This window comes from Amia ocellicauda, chromosome 23 (assembly GCF_036373705.1).
Source record: "Amia ocellicauda isolate fAmiCal2 chromosome 23, fAmiCal2.hap1, whole genome shotgun sequence".
In the NCBI taxonomy this organism is placed as follows: domain Eukaryota; kingdom Metazoa; phylum Chordata; class Actinopteri; order Amiiformes; family Amiidae; genus Amia; species Amia ocellicauda.
The window spans coordinates 21,076,383-21,093,510 of NC_089872.1; the positions used below are offsets into that span (position 1 = coordinate 21,076,383).

The 17,128-nt window shown below is 53.4% G+C and overlaps 1 protein-coding gene across 1 annotated transcript; it reads left to right on the forward strand.

Moving 5' to 3' along the window:
• The first annotated feature begins 12,995 nt into the window (after nt 1-12,995).
• On the forward strand, nt 12,996-16,436 carry epcam (epithelial cell adhesion molecule). Its single transcript, XM_066696766.1, has 9 exons — nt 12,996-13,403; nt 13,753-13,860; nt 14,212-14,470; nt 14,658-14,723; nt 14,821-14,884; nt 15,144-15,242; nt 15,353-15,553; nt 15,749-15,793; nt 15,959-16,436. Exons 1-9 carry the CDS (start codon nt 13,349-13,351, stop codon nt 15,995-15,997), a joined length of 936 nt encoding a protein of 311 aa, XP_066552863.1. The 5' UTR covers nt 12,996-13,348; the 3' UTR covers nt 15,998-16,436.
• The last annotated feature ends 692 nt before the right edge of the window (nt 16,437-17,128 follow it).

Consider the following 17,128-nt stretch of genomic DNA (forward strand, 5'->3'; position numbering starts at 1 on the left):
CTCTGAAAGAGAACGGGACGCCCTTACCTCAGACATGTTGACTCTCTGGTAGGACACGGGCAGCACCTGGTCCCAGGTGACTTTCAGGATCCAGGTGGGCACGAAGGGCGGCCAGCCTCTGTGCTCTATATAGTGCCCCACGTCGACTGTCGTCCGGCTGAACACAATCTGCGCATAGATGTCTGTGGCGTTGGGCTGTGTGTACTCCTGAAGGACGGACAGGGAAGGATCAGGTTTTATCAGTCCAGAATACAGTAGTTCAGGGGTCTCCAGCCAACTCAAGCATCATCAGCCAACAGAAACCGGGGACAGGGGAGTTCTGGACCTTGTGTCCGCTCTGAAGGACCTCTGAGATACTGAACTGAGCGAAACAGCAGGTTCAGTATATCAGATGTCCTTCTGTAGATTCTAATCTGAACCGTGGGCTGGTGTGACCGACAGAAATACAGACTCTCTCCCTCGCACTGCCGTACCTGGTAGAACAGCGCGCCCGCCCCCTCGGTCAGGTCTGCGTCGTCCCAGAACACCGCCAACATGGGGGTCCTCTCCTTCCCCTGGAAACCGCCAGGATAGGGGTTGGGGAACAGGTAGCGCTCGTTGGTATCGAGGGACTGGAACTGCAGGACACCATTGTCTGAAAACTAACGCGGGAGAAGACACACTGAGTCACATGCAGCATGATGCATTAATACATAATTCCTGAGATATGTAGACAGTGAAACAGTGAAACATAAGATAAACACGGTCGAGTAACTGTTTAATAAACGACAGTTAATCGACAGAACATTTAATCAATCAGTTAATCAATTACTGCTTTAGATGACGACAGCGGTCTACTCACATACAGCCGGTCCCACAGGGAGCCCAGGAATGGGAAGCCAGACGGGGGTGTAATGTAGGGCGAGGTGACGTCTGACGCGGCCGCCGGCACTGCCTGGTCCCCCACCGTCCGCCCGTAGGGGTACAGCACGCTCTCTGAGGGAGACAGGCAGCCGTCACGTGCCACACCGCACAGAGCTCCGTTTCTCTCTCTGTCTCACTTCCTGTCCTCTAGACACGCCTTTCAAAACACGCTACTAGGACACTTGCACTGTTGGACACTTGGCACACATGATACAGACTTAGTCCTGCTGGGTAAGTTATTTACCTCACAGAAACAGGCGTCACATTTCAGCAGGCATGTTTCAGTGACCTAAGTATTACACACAATCATTAACAATGAGGATCTCTTTTCAAACCCAGAACACACCCCCGGGGGCCGTGGGCGGGCAGGCCGTGCCGTTGCCGGGGCAGGAGCAGCGGTAGGCACCGGGGCTGTTGTGGCAGCTGGCGTGTGTAGGGCAGGCAAGGGGGGCCCTGCACTCGTCGATGTCGGAGCAGGTGCGCCCGTCCCCCGTCCAGCCCGTCCGGCACCGGCAGGAGAAGCTGCCCACGGTGTTCACGCAGACGGCCTGAGCGTGGCACCCCCCCCTGTCCCGCTGGCACTCGTCCAGGTCCGAGCAGACCCCCCCGAAGGCGAGGAACCCGGACCTGCACTGGCACAGGTAGGAGCCGGGGGTGTTGAGGCACTGGGCCTGCGGGTGGCATGGACGCCGGGGGACAGAGCACTCGTCCTTGTCCTTGCAGTCCACCCCGTCCCCCGCGTAGCCGCCAGGACACTGGCAGTGGTACGAGCCGGGCTGGTTCATGCATGTGGCGACGGGGTGGCAGAGCTGGGTTCCGTTCAGGCACTCGTCTTCATCGTGGCAGGAGGTGGCGCCGTCAGGCAGGAACCCAGGCGGGCAAGAGCAGTTGAACGAGCCCAGGGTGTTGACGCAGATCTGTCCCAGAGGGCAGCTGCTGTTGCTCAGACACTCGTCCACATCCCTGCAGTCCTGCCCGTCCGCCTGGTAGCCGCTGCTGCACTGGCACCGGAAGGAGCCGACGGAATTGAGGCACAGCGCCTCCCGTGGGCACACGCCGGCACTGTCGTTGCACTCGTCCACGTCGACACAGTCCGTCCCGTTGAGACGGAAGCCCTCGTCACAGAGACACTTGAACGCCCCCATGGTGTTAAGGCAGCTGGAGAAGGCCGGGCAGAGCGTGCCGGTCTGGGTGCACTCATCCGCGTCGACGCAGTGGGTGCCATTGAAACGGAAGCCCTCGTCGCAGAGACACTTGAACCCCCCGACTGTGTTATGGCAGCTGGAGAAGGCTGGGCATTGCGTGGCGTTCAGAGCGCACTCATCCGTGTCGACACAGTCCGTCCCGTTGTGGAGGAAGCCCTCATTGCAGAGACACTGGAACCCCCCGACTGTGTTATGGCAGCTGGAGAAGTCCGGGCAGCGCGTGCCGTTCAGAGCGCACTCATCCGTGTCGACGCAGTGGGTGCCGTTGCTCTGGAAGCTGTCGTCGCACAGACACACGAAGGCCCCGGGCGTGTTGATGCAGGAGCCGTTGGCGCACAGCAGGCTGTCCTCGGCGCACTCGTCCACGTCCTCACACTGGGAGCCATTCTCGGTGAAGCCTGCGTGGCACTGGCAGGAGTAGCCCCCCTCCGTGTTGGCACAGCTGCTGTTGTCGGGGCACAGCGCTGTGTCCTGGCACTCGTCCACATCGGCGCAGTGCATGCCGTTGCCTTCGTAGCCGTCCCGGCATTCGCAGTGGAATGAGCCCTCATCGTTTAGACAGTCGGCCATGGGGTGGCACGTCGCCAGGCCCGTGGCACACTCATCGAGGTCACTGCAGTGTGTCCCGTTGCCCATTGCACCAGGCCGGCAGCGGCAGTAGGCCGAGCCCAGCCACTCCTCGCAGTTGGCCAGCAGGTGGCACACGGAGCTGCCGTTCCAGCACCCGTCCGGTCCCAGGCAGATGCCCTCCCTGTAGGAGACGCCTTCGCGGCAGGAGCACCGGTACGAGCCCAGCGTGTTGCTGCACTCGGTGTCGTTGGCACAGGCGGAGGGCAACTGGCACTCGTCCACGTCCTCACACAGCAACCCGTCGCCCTGAAAGCCCCCCCGACATCGGCACTCGTAGGACCCCTCTGAGTTCAGGCACAGGGCGTGGGTGCTGCAGCTGTGAGTGGAGCCGTCGGCACACTCGTCTATGTCCGCGCACTCGAACCCGGAGCCTGCCGTGCCGCGCGGGCAGGTGCACAGGAAGGCCCCGGCCGTGTTAGTGCAGTTTGCTGACGGGTGGCATCCTCCGTTTTGGCTTTGGCATTCATCAATGTCTATAATTCATCACCAAAATGGAAAGCATCAGGGGACAGGTCCACAGGACTACACATCCTACAGATACTACTGTAAACATGTGATGCTGCGTGTCGGAGAGCAGCCCGGCCTTACCAGAGCAGTTCCTGCCGTCTCCCGTGAAGCCACTGGCGCACTGGCAGGCGTAGCTCCCCGCGATGTTAACGCACTGCGCGAACTCACTGCACCGCTGCTCCCCGCTCTCGCACTCGTCCACGTCTGCGGTCGAGGGCATCGGGAGTGGGGGATGGGAAGACAATGGAAATAAATCAGTGAGTGGGAACATTCACACTAAAGGGCACATGGGGAGACATAAGTTACAGTCGTGTCTTGTGCCTGGGCTTTGAGGTCAACATCTCATTCTATATTTGTGATTGTATTTTTCTCGTGGTCTTGCATACACACCAGGCAGCTGCTATTCAAGTGCAATAGGAGGTAATTTGATGGCATGTATGCTTAGACAGTTGTGTGTTTGTCAGACCCTTCTTTAACACACATGTAAATAACATCCCTATCTTCCTTGTTTCCTCATTAAACAGTCATGTGTGACTTGAAACACCCTGCGTGTCTTCACAGGTTACCTACCGACACACGAGTCGTCGAGGGCCATGTATCCCGGCCTGCAGACACAGGAGTAGGACCCCGGCGAGTTGACACAATTCGTCTTGTTGGCCAGGCACACGTCCTCCTGGCACTCGTCTATATCGGCACAGCTGTGTCCATCGCCTTCGAACCCGACGTCGCACACGCACTGGTGTCTGGCCGCGGCCGGATGGCACAGTCCTTTGGCGTGGCAGGGGGGGCTGCATTTCAGGCTGGGGGGCTGGCAGATGGCATCGTAGGCCACGGTGCCATTCAGACAGGAACAGACGTACGACCCGGCGGAATTGACGCACACAGAGCTGGGAGGACATGTGTGGTTGGACGAGCTGCACTCATCCACGTCCTCGCAGGAATGCCCGTCCCCCTCGAAGCCCTCCAAGCACTGGCAAGAAAAGCCCCCGGCGAAATTGGAGCACAGGGTGCTGGGGTGGCAGATGGCGCTCTGTAGGTTACATTCGTCCACGTCCTCGCACAGGGCTCCGTCCCCGGTGAAGCCCGCTCTACAGGAGCAGCTGAAGGAGCCGAAGCTGTTGAGGCATGTGGCGTTGGGGTGGCACGGGTCGCCGAGGCACTCGTTGATGTCTGTGCAGGTGATGGCGCCCCTCGGTTTGGAGAAGCCCACCACACAGGGACATGTGTAGGAGCCCAGCGTGTTGACGCACTGCTCGTTGGGCTGGCAAGGCCCGGGGTCTGCCTGGCACTCGTCAATGTCTTGGCAATTGGTGCTGTTGATGAGCCGGAAGCCGCGGGCGCACTGGCAGGAGAAGGACCCCTTGGTGTTTATACAGCTGGCGTTGTTAAGGCAGCCGCCATTTTGCACGGCGCATTCGTCTATGTCCTGACACTGTGTGACCCCGTCGCCCGAATAGCCACCGAGGCAGTGGCAGGTGTAGGAGCCGGGCTGGTTGGTGCATAGGGCATCAGAGTGACACAGCCTGGCGCTCAGCGCACACTCGTCAATGTCCTCGCACGCCGTGCCGTTGCCTCTGTAGCCGGTGTTGCATGTGCAGGTGAAGGAGCCTGGCAGGTTGATGCAGGCGGCGAACTGACTGCAGCGGTTCTGGGCGCATTCGTTGATGTCCTCGCACAGCGAGCCTCTGTAGGCGTAGCCAGGGCTGCAGTCGCAGCGGTAGGTGCCGGCTGTATTCACGCACATGGCGCCGGTGGGGCAGATGTTTGGAGTGGTGCATTCGTCGATGTCGGTGCACAGCTTGCCACCCCCTGTGTAGCCAGTCCTGCAGGTGCAGTTGTAGCCGCCCAGGACGTTGGTGCAGCTGGCATTGGGGTCGCAGCTGCCGGGCTGGCTGCACTCGTCAATGTCCACGCAGTTCAGGCCGTTGCCTTTGAAGCCAGCGCTGCAGCTGCAGCTGAAGGAGCCGGGCATGTTGGCGCAGATGGCGAAGGGGCTGCACAGGTTGTTGGCACACTCGTTGATGTCGGTGCAGGTCCTGCCGTTGTTCTCGTAGCCCTGGTCACATGTGCAGGTGTAGCTGCCCGGCAGGTTCCTGCAGCCCTTGTACCCGAAGGCCAGAGAGCAGACGCCCGGCGTCTCCGAGCACTCGTCGATGTCCAGGCAGAGGTAATTCCCGTTGCCCTTGTAGCCCCTGTTGCAGGTGCAGGTGTAGGAGCCGGGGCTGTTGGCACAGGTAGCGTTCCAGTGGCACACCCCAGAGCGTGTGCACTCGTTGATGTCGGCACAGGTGAGGCCGTTGCCCGTGAAGCCAGGCAGGCACACGCAAGTCCTGCTCCCGGCCTGGTTGGTGCACAGGGCGCTGACGTGACAGCCTCCGTTGTCAGTCTGGCACTCGTCCACGTCCTCGCAGCGCACCCCGTCGCCGGTGTAGCCGGGGCGGCACACGCAGCGGAAGCTGCCAGGTGTGTTGATGCAGGTGGCCTGGCTGTGGCAGTTCCCCATGCCGGTGGAGCACTCGTCGATGTCGGTGCACTGCAGCCCGTTGCCGTTGTAGCCGACCTGGCACACGCACAGCACACCCCCCGCCATGGTGTTCATGCACTCGGCATTGCTGTGGCACTGCTGCCCGGCAGCCAGGCAGGCACTCAGCTCAGCTGCCAAACACAGAGGAGGAAAAGACTTTATCACCTCTGCACTACATTATCATTATTATTATCATTATTATTATCACTCTTCTGGGTTTCAAATACAGTCAAGTTTGACATTTAATTGGGTTTCAGTTTTGTGTTTCACATTCACAGCAGCTTTACTGGATCCTGTTACCGTTCTGGTGCTGTCTGTGAAAAGACCAGTCGCCAGCGGTCGTGGTGTTACCTGTATAATATCTCCGTAAGAGATGTGGCTCGGGTTACGTCTCATATTTCTCATCTACATGGTCTTGTAATAAGGCTGGGGTTGTTTCTCCTGTGCTTTGAGAGGGGTACAGAGTGTGTGTTTGCTTCAGTACATTTTTGGCCCCTGGTTGGCATCTCATTGTTATAAAGTTGTGCTCAGACTGTTGCCTTGGTTCAGATTTCATTACCCAGCCTGCTTGTCATTATAGGATTAGGCTTCTGTTCTGTTAATACCTGTTAATATCAGTGAAAGCACCCTGTGGCGACTTGTGAAGCTACACACCACATCGGACTTGACTGAGTGATATGGTGATGATATTTGTTTGGCCCCGGGGTCACTCACCTGCCCACAGCCGGCCCAGTGTCAGCGCCAGAGAGGTTGCCCACAGCAGGAGTCTGAAACACAGGCGAGAGAGAGGTCACACCGGCCCCTCGATATCCAAGAGAAAGACCTAACATTCAGTTTCTAAAGCGTCCTTGTGTGGGCAGAGGCCCATTTTGTCCCGGAATCGAGTTTGGCCCCCTGTACCCGGTCATAAGGTCGGCCCATATGGCACCGGGGTGACACAGGAGAGGCGAGTCAGTCTCCGTGGATCTCACGAGCTCTACCTGAAGGCCGCGTCCCGAGACTGGGATTGAGTCACACTGTAAATGTTCAGGCAGGCTTGAGGCCCTGATTCAGCGCCGTGCCCGAGACGATCCCTTCTCTGTAGAGGAGCGGGTATCGGGTGACCGGAGCCCCTGCCGTTCAGACGCTGCCGCCGGCCCTGAGCCACGGATCGGTTACTGTCCGGCATCACTGCAGGAACCGCGACACGAGATTTACTAAAGAACCGGCCTTGTTTCAGAGACCTGGGGTTGTCGGGCCTAGCCAGTTACTCTTGCCAGTTTTATCCCAAATTTGGATCGACGCCTTGTAAAACGTCAGCCGAAAAATAGGTAGGAAAACAAATTTGTCGCACAAGCCATTTGTAATGATTTCTCCCTCGCCTCATTCACATCAATACAGTTTGCTCTATAGATCCCCGTCCTGGGAGTGACTCTTCAGACCCAGTTGTCCAGAATGGTTAGATAAATGTTGCAGAGATTACATAATCTGTAGTGAAACATATTTAATCACCGTCCGGTTAATATCTCACACCATCTCACGCTCAAAACAGGCGTGATTTCCGAGCTGTCGTTCACCTTCTCACGCCTGAACCTCACAGCACGAGCGCGGGGGGGTCCCGGCGATTTCTCCGTCTTTCTGCCAATATAAAACTTAGGCTGACAGCTGTGCAATGATCACATTACACATAAGCGTGTTGTGATTGTGACCCCTGTACTGGTGTGCAAACACCAGACGCACTCCAACACCGCGCACCTCAGGCACACATCCAAACCAGACATTTCTCACTCCTCTCCTTCACTCTGTCACAAGAGGTTGTGTAAAGCGCCTGCACACTCACCTCATCGTTGCCTGATTTAAACACGCGTGGATTCACAGCCGCTCTCTGCTCCTCTGTGGACCCCGGTCTGTGTTTTAATCGCCTGCTCTGTCTCTGAGTCCTCACCCCCCCGAGCTCCCTCCCCAGTCGGAGCAGACAATGGCCCGGTTGAGAACGGGGTGATATTTTACACCTTTGTCTCCAGAAAGGCAACTCCCTGGTTGTTGTTTTATTTCTTTATGATTTTTCACAGGATACTGATATGACTTTGCCTGCCGGACACAATGACTCCGGTCCCTGAGAAACCCTGTGAACGGGTTTATTAAGAAGCCCGGGCTGCTGAGCCCAGTAACTATGATTAAAACGGGTCTGATTGTGACCTGGTACCCCAGTGTGAAGCTCAGGGGTGTTTGGACATCCTGCCCCTATTCCCACTGAAGCCGTCCTGTCCCGGGGAAACTTGGTTCAGTAAGGAAGCAGGTTTGTTGAACTGTTTTTTTTTGTATAATTTTCCCCAGGTTTCATGTATTAGTAAAGCCCCTTAACTGTTTTTCCTGGGGTAAAAATAAAGATTTAAAAGTACCCTGTCCCCTACAAAATCCCCCCACAATCAAGATGATTATCAAGATATGGAAGGTGTGTGGCACAAGCAGGACCCCGCCCAGATCAAACCTCTGAAATGGAGAAGGAGACGGATCAGAGAGACAGTGATCAGAGACAACAATGTCCCGGGCACTCCACGAATCTGCCCTGTATGCTAGGGTGGCTAGAAGGAAGCTGTTACTCAAGAAAAGAGTGGCACCGCTGCGGGGGTGCGCCAGGCTGGAGATCTCGGTGATCTGAGAGACGGGAGAGACGCAGAGAGAAGCAGCGTTAGTGGCCATAGAGTGAGAGGCAGAGAGGCAGAGAGACAGAGTGAGTGTGCAAGTGTGTAAGAAAGAGTAGGGGTTGGTATTGGCAAGTACTGCAATACACGTTACGATTCAATACATCACAATTCACCACGATATCACAATTGAATCGCGATACTTACTGGAGTGCTATTGAAAACCTAAAATAGTATTAGGCTAAATACCAAGAGCCAATGCCCATAAGAAAAACTAATAAAATATAACTAGGTAGCCATCAGCAAGCAACTCTTATTGACACTTTTTCCACTCAGGAGATGCTGTAGTCATGCTGCAGTCAGAGTTGTGTGGCATAAATACTGTTATATTTGGTGCAAACCCAACACAGAGCATCACCCCAACAACACCGTCCCCCCAGTGAAGCTCGGCGGGGCAGCAGCATGTGGGGGCTGTTTCTGCTGGGCAGGACTGGGGCACAAGGCAGGAGAGAAGGGAAATGAATGGAGCAAAGGGTAGAAAAGCCCTTGAGGAATTATCATTGAATTGTATCATATGTTTTTTGCTGTTGTAGTAGTAGGCCTGAATTAATAATGCTAATGTGGAAAACAAAATAGTTTAAGTAATAGGATAAAGGTGTTATAGGGAACAGACAATAACTATTAGTCATATTCGTTAAAAAGCAACAAACGATGTACCAGGTATCAAGCTGCATCGCTGTACAGAGTCTGCTTTGTGTAGCGCAGGAGCTGCGGGTCCGAGCCCAAGAATAATGTCCTTTATTTCAGACCTGCTACTAATATAAAGATCTTCCGAGGACACGAGTGCAGCTCTCACATGCAGACTAATGGAGCCTGTTTCAGACGCGGCACACAGTTAGGAAACCATCGCGAAAAGAAGCGGACGATTCCCAGAGATATCACTACAGACAATCACTATGACTTGATTTGTAAAATATTTATTGGAGCTTTTCCAGATCAGCAGGGACACTCGCACCCGGGGACACAAATGGAAATTGGGCTTCAAGGCATTCAAGACAGAAAACAGGAGACACTTCTTCACACAGAGAGGCGTCACAATCTGAACAAACTCCCCAGCGATGTGGCTGAAGAGACAATTTGGGAACATTCAGAAACAGACTGGATAGGATCCTTGATCACTTAGTTATTAATGGACACCAAACGAGCACGATGGGGCGAATGGCTTCTCGACTGGACACTTTCTTATATTAAAGGACTTTTGCGCAGCTGCAGCACATGCATGTAATACATGTGTCTCTCCACAAGGAGGCGGTGATGCACAACACAGGCGCTATGACACAAGACTCGGATTCGCTACTTCTAGGGAAACTGAGAAGGTGGTTTCAGTGATTTGTTTTGTATTCGTCTTGGTACAGGAAGTGGATATGTAATACACCTTATATAATCCTTTTGAAGGGAGTTCATTGAGGGCCTGAATGAGGTTTCCACCAGCTTTATACATGTCCTCTCCTGACGTCCGTGCCGAGCGCACAGTAGGAGACAGTAAACACACAACACACTGGGCCTTATCTCGTCTGCATTAGTAACCCTGATTTAAAGCTGTCAAGGGAACTGGGAATCCTGAAACACATTCCTCCGTGTGAGCCGCTGATATTAACCCTGACAACGGCGTGTCTGGACTCACTACTTTTGTGCAATATGTACTCATGTGTGAGAGAGAGTGCGTTTATGTGTAGGCGTGGGAGTGCATGTGTGGTAGTGTGTGTGTGTGTGAGTGTGTTTGTGTCTATGTATGGTAGTGTGAGTGTTTTTGTGTATGTCTGTGTGTGTGAGAGTGTGTGTTTGTGTATAGAGGCTTTGCCGTTCTTTTCCTATTCTTTTCTGTTCTTACACAATCAGTTTAAACAGGAACACAGTGGTGCTCAATTTCCCATGCATGGAAAAAATGATAATAAACAGTGCAGTTGTTTTGTGTGTTTGTGAGTCGCTGGAAAGCAGCCCAGTGTTGCGTTCGCTCCGCTGTGTGACGGAGAGCCCTGCAGGAAGCTGTCCGACACCCCGGGCTCCCGTGACGCGCTGCCGGCTGCCTCTCTGAAGTTTCGGTGAGAAGCTGTTTTGGTTGCTGCTTCTTCGCCCTCTGAGCCGGGATCCTGAGAGCGGTGACTAAGCCGGCAGGAATCGATACAGCAGCGCGATTCGGTGACGGCGAGATACCACGTGAACAGTGTTCATTCACAGGAAGAAATAGTGTGCTGCCCTGTGTGACCTCTGACTCTCAGCGCCTCCTCTGAGTGCACACTGAGTTTTACACCGATCAGCCATATCATTATGAGCACTGACAGGTGAAGTGAATAACACTGATAATCTACGTTATCATGGCACCTGTCAGTGGGTGGGATATATTAGGCAGCAAGTGAACATTTTGTCCTCAAAGTTGATGTGTTAGAAGCAGGAAAAATGGGCAGCGTAAGGATCTGAGCGACTTTGACAAGGGCCACATTGTGATGGCTAGACGACTGGGTCAGAGCATCTCCAAAACTGCAGCTCTTGTGGGCTGTTCCCGGTCTGCAGGGGTCAGTACCTATCAAAAGTGTCCAAGGAAGGAAAAGTGGTGAACCGGCGACAGGGTCACGGGCGGCCAAGGCTCATTGATGCACGTGGGGAGCGAAGGCTGGCCCGTGTGGTCCGATCCAACAGACGAGCTACTGTAGCTCAAATTGCTGAAAAAGTGAATGCTGGTTCTGATAGAAAGGTGTCAGAACACACAGTGCATCGCAGTTTGTTGCGTATGGGGCTGCGTAGCCGCAGACCAGTCAGGGTGCCCATGCTGACCCTTGTCCACTGCCGAAAGCGCCTACAATGGGCACGTGAGCATCAGAACTGGACCATGGAGCAATGGAAGAAGGTGGCCTGGTCTGATGAATCACGAGTTCAAGGTGTTGACTTGGCCTCCAAATTCCCCAGATCTCAATCCAATCGAGCATCTGTGGGATGTGCTGGACAAATAAGTCCGATCCATGGAGGCCCCACCTGGCAACTTACAGGACTTAAAGGGTCTGCTGCTGACGTCTTGGTGCCAGATACCACAGCACACCTTCAGAGGTCTAGTGGAGTCCATGCCTCGACGGGTCAGGGCTGTTTTGGGACCTACACAATATTAGGCAGGAGGTCATAATGTTATGGCTGATCAGTGTATCTGTGGCGGAGAACATTAAGTGTCTTTATTTTCCTCGTGTCGGTGCCTCCTGTGTGTGTCTGGGGGGGGCCACGGCAGTTTGTTTTCCCTAAGCGTGGCATCATAGGAACAGAGAAATGAAGGGACTGGTCTCTCTCTACCCGTCGGGCTGCATTGTTTCCACATTCCTGTGCGGGTGTGCATGTGCAGGAGGCAGCCGGGGGCACAGACTCCCCAGCCTGGGGAGACCACCCTCTCTGGCGTGCGGTTGTCAAAGACAGGGCGTTCGGGGGGCCAGCAGGGCGCTCTGGGCTCTGACCCCACGCTCCGACTACGATAAGGGGGTCTGCTGAGAGAATATGGCACTCACTCGTGACAGAGAAATTAAAAGGTTGTAAAAATAGATGAAACAATGAAAGTAAATAATGTACTACAGTGAAATATAAGTGTCCCAGCTGAAGAGCGCCACTGTTTACAGGTGAACTGACTACAGTGTGTTGTTGTGGTTGTTGTCCAGGCCTTTCACATGAACATCCAATCAAAATCTGGCACCTTCATATTGTCGAGATGTTGATGGATATGGTGCCCTTCTCAGTAGCATCGGCCCCAGTCCAGACGGGAAGAAAAACACTAACGCTATTGAGTAGTGGGGACAACATGCCTGTGTGCGTCTGTCGTGTGTGTGGCTGACTGTGTGTATCAATGTACATTTCTGTTGTTTGATGTACACTACATTTTTAATGATTCACATATCATTTGTTACAGAAGGTTTCAGACCCGAGTCCTTCTTCACCAGTGAAAACAAAGGGGTGCAGGAAACTGGTTATTGATAAAGGAAATGTGTGCATGTGTTGTGTGTGTGTGCGTGCACTGTTTCTCTGAACACGTTTATCGCTGTGGAGCACAAGTACCCCGTGGAGACCTGACGGCGCTGAGGGCAGAGGAGCCGGGCCGACACCCGCAGTGGCACATTGTTGGGACACGGCTTTCCGCTGTGACTTGAAAGGGGAACCATTTTACTTCCCTGCACAGAAGCCAGGATTGTAATGTTAATCGAATGTGAAGCAACACCCTGCACTGCTGCTTCAGCGCTCAGATCTCAGACCCGGCGGCCTCCCACTGTCCAGCCGCCTTGAGTTCTGTTGTTGTTATTCAGTGTTTATTGTGAATCGAAACGTTGATCCTCACCGAATCTTCTACAACAAACCATTTCCCAGCTGAGTCAGTTGGTGCATCACCTGCAGTTTGGCAACCAGCCGTTTTGTTGTTTTTTGGTTTCTTTTGATGTTTCTGAGGAACATCCTAATATGGTGTGGGAGGGAGGGGGGGACAGGTGAGCCGGTGAGGTCACGATACACCTGGCCACGCCCCCGGTTTCAGTGAGACAGTGGCTGACGTCACAGAGGCAGGTGTATATAATAACCAGAGGAGGAAGCGGAGGAGAAAAGACTGAGGAGACGAGCCGGAAGACGGACTAGAAACAGCCCTTGTCCTTGGAAGAAGAAGAAGAAGAAGAAGAAGAAGAAGAAGAAGAAGAAGACGACGACGACGACGACGACGACGACGACGACGACGACGACGACCCTTTTCAACACAAGCCGCAGTCTTCCTCTGTGCGAGCGCGCAGGACCGTGTCTTTGTGGGCGCTTGACGGCTGGTCCGCTGCTGTAACCCGAGCCTCTGCTCACCTGGTCGGACCGGTCGGACGGGAGGGCGGCGCACCTGTGCGGAGCGGCTGCGGGTTCATCTCTGTGCGGCTCGTCGGCGTTTCCTTCAAACCATGAAGTCTGTCCTGCTGTTGCTCGCCGTGGCTCTTGCCGGATCCGGCGCGCAAGGTGAGTGCGGGGCTCTGCCCGGTTGCGGGGCTCGGCGCACTTTCAGCTGCGGTAATGGATACACAGTAACCCCGGCGTCGTGTGGCTGTGCGGTGACCCGAGCGGAGCGACGCGGGCCTGTACGCGGGTTTCTCGGGGGGGATAAGCCCGTGTGTTGGTGGGGGGGTCGGGGGTGCACTTTCGTTTCTTCCTCGGGGGGAGGGGAGGGTGCAATCCGCCGCCATCTTTGTCCCGGATGTTACCTGGGCGGACAGGCCAACGCCCATCCCGGCGACATCGAAAGCCGGCGGATCTGTGCGCAAGTGTTCGTGACGGTCGCCTGGCCTCTGATGTGATTGTCTCGCCGCAGATTGCACCCGGTGCGCCACCATGAAGTGGGCCCTGTGCGACGGGCCGCCCTGCAGCTGCGCCGTGCTGGTGGACGAGCAGGTGAAGCAGGTCCTGGACTGCAGCACCCGTGAGTATCGCGCTGCGACCCGCGCCTGCGCACTGTAAAGGACCGGTTCTTCCAGCTTGCTTTGCTCTGCTATTACTTCTCTAAATTTAGACTTTGAATTCCTATGCACTGAGCCACTTTAGCAATTTTCCACAACACACCATTAAGTTGCACTGCCCCACCACTGTTTTTGCCCTCAATACTGAGTAACTTGGCTCTTTAATGGAAGATGGGGCAGGCAATTCCAGTGCTTGAGGGCCAAAGGGGGCTCTGGAGACCCGAGTATTTGAGGCACCCCTCTGTTAAATGAGTGCTCCTCATAGGAAGTCCCCCGTGTCAAAACTATCTTCGTGACCCAGACTCTCATTACAGTGATTCCCAAATGCTTCCTGATGAAGGCTGAGATGTACCGGGCGAAGCACGGCCTGTCGACCCGCAGCGGTGGGAAGCCGACCGAGTACGCCTTCGTGGACAACGACGGCATCTACAACCCGGACTGCGAGTCCACCGGCATCTTCAAGGCCAAGCAGTGCAACGGCACGGACACCTGCTGGTGTGTCAACAGTGCGGGGGTGCGCAGGACTGACAAGGGGGACCAGAACCTGAAGTGCGAGGCGCTGGTGGAGACCTAGTGAGTAGCCCCCCCCACCGTTGTAATGTCGATTCTGCTGACCTGGTTTGGGTGATCTGTGGAGACGCTGTAAATGAGTTTAATTTGCCCTTCTGTCATGCGCTACTTGTTTGCCTTCCTTTTGGCCAGAGGAGGAGTCTTTAATCTGTAACTCCTAGTTTGGTAAAAAATCTGCTTTCTCTTCCAGTTGGGTGAGGGCAGAACTGAAACACAAACCGCTAAGCCAGCCCCTTGATACCACCAACCTGAAATCGTAAGTGTTAAGGTTTTACCTTTTTTTTTTTTTTTTTTTTAAATCCGTCATTTCCATCTCCTTAATGAAGGCTAACCTCTGATCCTCTCTCCCACAGTGCCATTACTGGTGCCATTGTCCAACGCTACAACCTGGACGCAACCTATGTGGCAAATGTTACAGTAAGTCCCCCTTATGTGCCAAACTTCTTCCACAATGAGTAGCATGAAAGCCAACCCAAAATCCATCTTCTAGGATATGAGCACCTTTTGGTTAGTGTGAAGCAATAAGTCTCTAATCTTATTCTTGGAAACTGATCTCCAATTGTGTACATTTTAGATCTCTGCATGTAGTGAACCCCCCCAAGTCTGTTGGGGCTTTTGCTTTTGGGCAACATTGCTCGCTCTAAGTGGCACTAACCTGGACTGTTTGCTCTTGCAGTACGACCAGGGCGGCAGCAGAATAATTGTGGACCTGATGAAACCTCTGAATGCCCTAACCCCAGACCTCTCCCGAGCAGCGTACTACATGGAGAAAGATGTACGTAAAGCCGTGCTTTTGCCAAGAAGTCATCCTGTGCTTCTTGGTGAAGGGGACATGAAAAAGTTGACTTGGTCATTAACCCTCCTTGGCCCATCTCTCTCCCTCAGGTGAAGGTCCTGCCTCTGTTTGCCAACGAAACCAACAAATTTGAGCCCATGGTTGGTGCCCAGCAAGTGCAATTTGAAAACATCTTGATCTACTACGTTGACTCAAAGCCCCCCACCTTCACCATGAAGAGGCTCACTGGGGGGATCATTGCGGTCATTGTGGTCGTCATTGTGGCGGTGATTGCTGGGCTGCTTGTGCTGGTAAGAGCTGTGGCTTGCTTGAGGTCCTCCAGTGTCCGAAATGAGCCTGCCGTGTGTCTCGGTTCTGGAATAATCGGCAGCCTTTGCCTGTAGATTTAATGAAGAGATGCTGTGGTTTTGTGCCGTCTGAAGGAAGCTGTAAAATGTGTTGGTCAAGTGTGAGGATCTAAAGGTGTCCTGTCTTGTCTTTTTTAGTTCTTCGCCAGAAGGAGAGAGCGTGCCAACTACCAGAAAACTCAGGTGGGTCTTAAATCTTGGTTCCCTGTAAACTATCTAGACTACAATTGGAAAATAAGTGCCATTTATAGAACTAGGGAAGATCTTTGCCTTGGTTTTCTAAATGCTTTGAAGTGAGCCTCCCTGCTCTGCTGGGCTTGTCTGTAATCCGGTCTTCTGATCCTGCAGGTCCGGGAGATGGATGAGATGCAGAAGTCCCTCTCTTGATCGGGTTGAAGCCGCTGATGTTGTGCAGTCCCTTGCTTTGGTGACCGGAGGAGGATCGGGAGCCACTCGAGCTGACTGGGGTTTAAAGGGGACAAATGTCAAGTCCAGAAATCCCCCTTGTGTACATAAATCTTGCTGTTACTTTTTAATGTTTTTTAAAATCTGAGCAGTTATTGCAACTGTCCCTTCTATGCGTTACTGGTGTACTGTTACATTGTGAAACTATTTATCCATTAGACTTGTAAGCCTTTTGAAATGTCTGACCGTGTGGAGTTGTGAAGTGCAACGGCTAGAAACATTCAAGTCTTCTGTAATATAAATTGAATTGCTGAGATACTAGGGTGTTCTGTTCTTGCCTGTAACTGTACAGTTTGTGGTTAAAGGGTTAAAGTGTCAATTCCTTTTTGATTACCGTTTTTAATAAAACAATAAAATATAACTTTGTAGTGGACTTCCCCTTGTTTTGCTGTGGCCAACTGAGATTCAAACCGTGGTTTCTGGATTTGGGGGCTGGGGGGTGGTCTTGCTGAATCACGGGGCTCTTTGTGGAGATTGCCTTTCAGTTACTCAACTTCTCTGTGCAAATGGATGGCAGTTGGTGATGAACCAGTCATTGCATTAGCACTGAAACTGGGTTTTGTAACACTTATGGGTGCCATGTGTACTGGCTAGTACATGCATATCTGGGAATTAATTGGAACTGATCCTTTAAGGAAAATCCTTGCTGTAAAATGGCTACAGCCGAAACGGCCATTCAATTCTGTATTCTCCAAACCTGGTGCGTGTGGGTCAGATGTATTCCTGAGGAGTGCAGTGTACGGGTAAATATGCAACCATGAAATGCAAATTGTGGCCTTAATGTAGATTTGTTTATTGGGTGGTAAGGATGGCTTTTGTATGCCTGGTATTCTATACACTGAGACTGTAGCTTTCCCAGAAACCCTTTCACCTTGGCGTTAAACCGTTCTGAGAATGCTTTTGGGCGTTTCATCTGGTCCAGCAGGTTTCAAACGTGCGTTGCATAGTTTCGACAGTATCGGTCCTCTCGAGCGGCAATGCTTATGCACAGAACAACTTCAAGACCTTAAAGAGTTGATCAGTCAGACAGCTTCTCTGGCTGTCAAAACCACA